Source organism: Poecile atricapillus, chromosome 3, assembly GCF_030490865.1.
Source record: "Poecile atricapillus isolate bPoeAtr1 chromosome 3, bPoeAtr1.hap1, whole genome shotgun sequence".
In the NCBI taxonomy this organism is placed as follows: Eukaryota; Metazoa; Chordata; class Aves; order Passeriformes; family Paridae; genus Poecile; species Poecile atricapillus.
This window is the reverse complement of record NC_081251.1, coordinates 99,087,388-99,093,387: the sequence shown is the minus strand read 5'-3', so window position 1 is coordinate 99,093,387 and position 6,000 is coordinate 99,087,388. Positions and strand designations below refer to the sequence as shown.

The window sequence follows — 6,000 nt, the reverse complement described above, 5'->3', positions numbered from 1 at the left end:
GCTGCCTGCCCTACTCGCCTCCTCTGTTTGCCCTGGAGGAAAAGCAGAGCTGCAGCACACACTGGGAGGGTGGACAGCATGTCCAGGGTCACGGCGAGGCTATGCCAAGAACGAGCAGCAGCGGACGGGCTCGGATCCAACAGGAATGCCATCAAGTATTTGAAGCAGGACTATGAAGCCCTGAAGCAGCAGTGCCTGCAGACTGGCACACTGTTCAAGGATGAGGAGTTCCCAGCCTGTCCTTCTGCTCTGGGCTACCGGGACCTGGGACCATATTCCTTCAAAACTCAGGGGATAGTCTGGAAGCGCCCCACGGTAAGAGTGCTCTGTAACTGCCTGTTTCACTGGGTTCAAATCTAACCAAAGCCCAGCTGAACATCCAGGTTAAATCACTGGTGAGCTTGAATATCCAGTTATATGTCTTTTTTCTTAATTCTGTCTTGCTTTACTTCCATGGCAGAAGCAAGGTTGGAAAGGGGGTGGGAAAAGGAATCATCATCCCCTAAGCCTGCTATAAAGCAGGGAATCCTGTAACTGCTTCATGATACCTGCTTCATAGCAACCTGCTTTCTTCCTATCCCTCCCAACTCCAGAGAGCTGTAAATCCAGGGTGCAATCCAGAAATATATGCAAAAGCCCCACATATATCCAGCTAGACCATGGGCTACCCCAGGGGCCATTGACTATCATTTATAACAGCACCCACACAAAGGTCTTGCCACTGTGCCCCTCAGGAAATCAGGCTAATACCTAAATAGAATCCTCTGCCTCACTTTAAGCTGCCTGTAACAGTTAAATAGGAGCTGATTGGAAATGTTATTACCTAAATATGTATATCCTAGAAATGGCCTTTGATTCTAGGAAAGTAATTTTCATCAGAAAAGATTAGACGATGATTTTTTTTTTTTTACAGTCACAAAATTAGGGCTTCAGAGATTTTTCTGCACTCTCATTTTTCAGTCATTTATTTCTGTCCCCACTTACTTCTCCTTAGTCATTTTGCAACATAAAGAAATATTAAAAAAAGAATATTCCTTCCCCCCCCTCCCCCCAAATTACTTATCTCTGTCAGGTGGAGGAAAGAAGAATGAGAAGAACAGAAAATTTCAAGGCTTTGGACATCATTATTTTTTCACCTGAGAAGTGAGAAACAGAAATCTGCAGGTTTAGTATCTCCAGGTTTAATAACCCTGGCAACCCCATTTATCCATCAGCACCTCACTCTGGCACCTGGATGTTTCCTCAACAAATACCATGGATGTGTTTCTTGGCTTTGCCTATCCTTGGAGAAGATCAGCCCTAGAAAACTCATTAAATTAGATTTGGGTTTCTCATACAAGAGCATTGTTGAGGCTGCTGTGGGAAGAGACACAGCCACAAGCAGGGTGAGGAATAACTGAGGGCTGGGATCTGACAGGGTTAAATGTCCCAGCCCTGCCTGCCAGAGACCAGCCCTTGGGACCCCTGAGGGAAACCTCAGCTGCATGAAAGGTGCATGTGGCACTTGGGAGTGGCTCAGGAAGGACAGGTATCTGGGTGAGTAATAAGTCATATGCAGCTGACTGACACCAGGTGCAGCACTTTGGAGAGTAAAGAGAAAAAATTACACAAAACCTTCCTCTTTGTGGTGGGTAACCTACTGCTGGACCCCTCTACACTGGACAGGAGGAGAAGGACGTAGCTGAGATGATTCCTGTTGCAGGAAAGATTCACAAATTGGCTCTTTGTCATACACAAGAAGTCCTGGGTTGTTTCTGTGTCTCCATGGGATGCTCAGAGCTGACAACTGCAGCTCTTGAGGAGAGCCAGTGACTGCCTAAACTGTCCTCAACTCTGCTTGCCAAGTTAGGCTTCCTATAAACTGTTCCTTGCTGCCATCCAGAAGCTCATGGAAAATTCTCTGAAAAACAGAAAAGGCTTTTGTCTCTAGAGAGACAATAATGACTTCCTAATGTAGGCCATGAGCTGTTGGAGAGCTCAGAGTTGGGGTAGGAGTGGCAGTCATTGCCATAACCCACTTGGCTGGCCCCAAAGGGCCAGGAAGAAAGGGGGGTTGTTGCTAATAAAAGCATTTGTGTGGTTGGCCTCTCAGGAAGCAGGGTCAGGGTGGGGGAACATCCACACTGTTGGCACTGGAAACTCAGCACAGTCCCAGTGGTACAGGCAGCAGCCACAGTCACAAACTCATTTGTGCTGCTTGAATCAAAATCCCAGCAAGATGAAATAAGATGTAAACACCGAGGTGAATTTTCACCTCTGCCTCCACAGTAGCAAAAATTCTCTGTAGTATCACTGACCATGCCTTGTAGCAAAGGGCATCAGGATTTACCTCAGAAAAACCCATACACAGCCCTTGATTTAACAAAGAAATTTTTTTCTGGGACCGTGTTAATCAGACAGAGGGGAAAGGATATATTTTTAAAGAAGTGTTCACAGGGTTTAATAGTTTTTGAGTATTTAAAAGAGGAGCAAGAAAAGAGAACTTTTCAGACCAGAAAGGGTGATGTAAACTTTGAAATCGTGTCTTTTCAGGAGTTATGTGCCAACCCTCAGTTTATAATCGGAGGAGCTACCCGAACAGATGTCTGCCAAGGAGAGCTGGGTACGTACAGTGCTTCTGAATCTTGTTTTGGAAGGGGAAAAAGAATTGAAGCTTCATTTAAAAATTCTTGATACATGGACCATTTTATTGGTTATCTCCCAGATATATCAGTAGGGAGGGAGAGATACCCAAGAAGAGGACTCGCATACCAGCACTGCTGCCTGAGACAGGTATATGTGGGCTTGTAAGAGCTATGTCAAAATTGGAAGACACCAAACTGTCTCCTGGAGGAAGGAAGTAATTATGTGGAACAGAAAACTGGTTTGCTTTTGACCTCTTAAGACAGAGGTGGATGCCAGCCTAATCATGGGAGCAGTTGCCCTGAGGCAAGAGAGTGGGATTGTGCCTATGCCAGCAAGAGCAGCTCCAACGACTCTGGGGACAAGGGACACCAGGGAAACTTGTTGCTGTAGCCTTGCCCTTAGGTTCTTTTATTTGGGAGGCAGAGCAAATTCCTGCCTCAGTTTCACACAAAACAAATACACAACAACCAAGGAACAGAGCAGGAACTGGTTTAGTAGAGAGGTGGGGTCCATGATTTGCCATTTTGTGTTGACCAGGATGGTCCAAGTATGAGTGAGAAACAAGGACCACGTCAGAAAGAAATGAATAGAGAATGTAAACTTTGTAATACCATCCACAACAAACAAATTGTTCCAAGCCCTTCATGCTGAACCCTCCTTTCTCCTTGAGCAGCTTTCATGTAGAGCTGAGTGGGGACAGGAGCAACCAGGAACCAGCCACACAGACAGAAAAGGCAATGCTGCTCAGATCCCTGAATCAGGGCCTGATGCAGAAGAAGCATCTCTTAGACAGCACTCATCCTCTCCCAGACATCCATCACGAAAAACCTTCCTTACCCATTTTTCTGCAGTGCTTGCCTTTGGCTAAACAGAGCTGCAGTTCAAGCAGCCAGAAGGGAGCTGTAAGGGGACTTTATTCCCCCTCGGAGTAGCTGCTGCAGCAGCTGCCTTCCCTGCCTGCCTCGCTGATAAGATCCAGCTGCAGAGGACAGCAGCAGCAAACCCTCGACTGCAAAGAGAGGCGAGAAGGCTGAAACTCTTGTAATGAGAATTTGATAGATTAGACACAGAGAAATCAGCCTTTCTCCCTCCTGTGCTGCTAACTGCAGTACTCCTGACCTCACTGGTCTTCCAGCACATCCATTGTGCAAATGAGATTGAAACAATTTCTGCAAGTCGTTGGCGATAAATAATACCAGTGCTGCTCTTGTAAACACAGCACTATTAAAGCAATTGCTAAAAAATTCCCTGGTGTGTGGGCTTGTACTCCAAATGCTAAAAATAAGATGCCCAATCATATACTTGCTCCAGGATATTTATTTGGTGGATGCTGGAACAGAGTATGGGGAAATCACTTACTGTATTTCAGGAGAATGGCTCAAATAAGTAGTAAAAGCAACATTTCTTGTCACCTCCTATTTGGAAAGTTTCTATAATGGCATAAAAAAAATTTTAAAAACATACACCTGAAGTAAAACCTCATTTTCCCAGACAGTTTACAAGCTATAGGACTGAAAAATATGATCTGTTCTTTAACTAGGAGAGGCCAGTGCATTATCTGTGTTTAGCCTAGAAACTGAATACCAATCCTGTGAATCTGGGGATGATTCCTTGCTCAGGGTTTTCCCAAAACAGCTTTTGGTAAGCAGTAACCTAAAGGCTGGTCCTGAAAACTATCCCAAACCTAGAAGAAAAGCCCCAAAATCTGCTTCTGCTATTATTAGGAGCTTGATTTGCTTGCTCTCTCTCTCTCTCTCTCACACACACAAAAAAAAAAAAAAAAAGAAAAAGAAAAAAAAAAGAAGAAAAAAAAATAATGGAAGATAATCCAATTTGTTTCCGCAAGGCTGCTTACAATTGCTTCTACACACACTGACCCTTCACAAAAATAAACTGCAGTCATGGGACTTCCCTTCTAGCCTTCAGGTATTTGCTTTACATTTCTGAGGCATTCTATGCTTTTTTGGTATTTGATCCAATACTTTGAATATCAAAGTCTTTGTTACTAAAACCCTCATGTAAAACATTTCTATTGAAACAAACCCTGATTACATATTTACCTAAGTCACCTATGTGGCTGGGTAACACATCCTTTAGGGAAATAGAGCCTATTTTTAATAATATTCTCTGACATATTTATTTTCTTTTAAAAATAACACTGCAGGTCTGGGTTTATATGAACAAAAGGAACAAGAAAACCCAGAGTTGGTCTCACTCCATTAAACTTATTTCTTTGACAACAGTATAAGCTAGATGAATATCAGCTTGGGAAGTTTGATGGGGACTTGAAAGTCTTGAAATGTTTTAAATGTTCTTTGAACCATATCTTTTTGATAGCCCCGTAACAACCTGAAATTTAGTCACAGTCTTAGTTATTAAAGGTGACTTATGAAGTTTTCTTGCTGCTATCTGAATAAGTTAACCTGAGGACTGTTTGCAGAAGTTCTTAAGAAGTAAGCGGCATAAAATTTAATTTAAATAATATAAAACGTACTGAAACCCCTTCAGTTTAATATTAGCTTTCCAGATCCACACTATTTATATTCATGAGTTTCCTTTTGTTCTGAACGCCCAGAGGCCACTCCAGGCACGGCAGCTCCCAGGGCCTGGGCTGGCAGCTGGAGGAGTTCCCTGAAGCCAAGGCACCAGCTCACACCAGCCCAAGAGCCCACCCCACATGTGCTTTGTGCATGCCTTGTCCTACAGGCAGATTTGGGGAGATTACAGATATCCTGGAGAACAAACTAAAGCCTGACAGCTCTGACATAGATCTAATACCTGTTGAGGGAGCCTTTGAAGTGGTTGTAGGCAGGAGAGAACGTAATAGTACTGGGCTTTTTCACTTATTTTGCTGTAGCTATTAGTACATGGCCCTTCTGACATTCAATCCCATGGGCTCAGGGATACTGGAGATCCTGGTTCTACTAAATATATCCCATTGATATAAAAAAATACATTCACTAACAACTCTGAGACCCCAAGGAGAAGAAAGCCTTTTCCTTTGCTGGTTTCTCCTTTGCTTTTCTGTACACAGCTGCAGAACAAAATTAATTTCCATAGGAAAATCTCAGAAAGTCTTTAGAAGTCTCAAAGCAGAGGCAACCTGTATAGCCATAAATTATAAGCTAGTGGGTTCAGTGCTTCGTTGTTGTCTGAGGTGATGACCCAGGTACTACAAGCTCTGAACAAGAGCTTCCTTTTAGCAGAGACTAAAGCTGAGAGTCAGAGCTGCTTGGCAATTCAGGAAGCCACAACACTGTGTTTGGATCCTTTCTGAACACCAGGCATTGCTGAAACAGCAACAAGCCAGAGCAGAGTCAGGACAGAAATGCCTCTGTGCTGTCCAATGCATCCTGGAACCAGACACTTGGACTT

General features: G+C 43.7%; 1 protein-coding gene across 1 annotated transcript in view; it reads left to right on the top strand.

Annotated features, from left to right (window-relative positions):
- CAPN8 (calpain 8) overlaps positions 1–6,000 on the top strand; it is a 30,009-nt gene continuing 24,009 nt past the window's right edge. The window contains exons 1-2 of the mRNA XM_058836550.1: positions 1–315; positions 2,533–2,602. Coding sequence (XP_058692533.1) covers positions 79–315; positions 2,533–2,602 — 307 coding nt within the window. The 5' untranslated portion in view covers positions 1–78. The remainder of the gene's footprint in view (positions 316–2,532; positions 2,603–6,000) is intronic.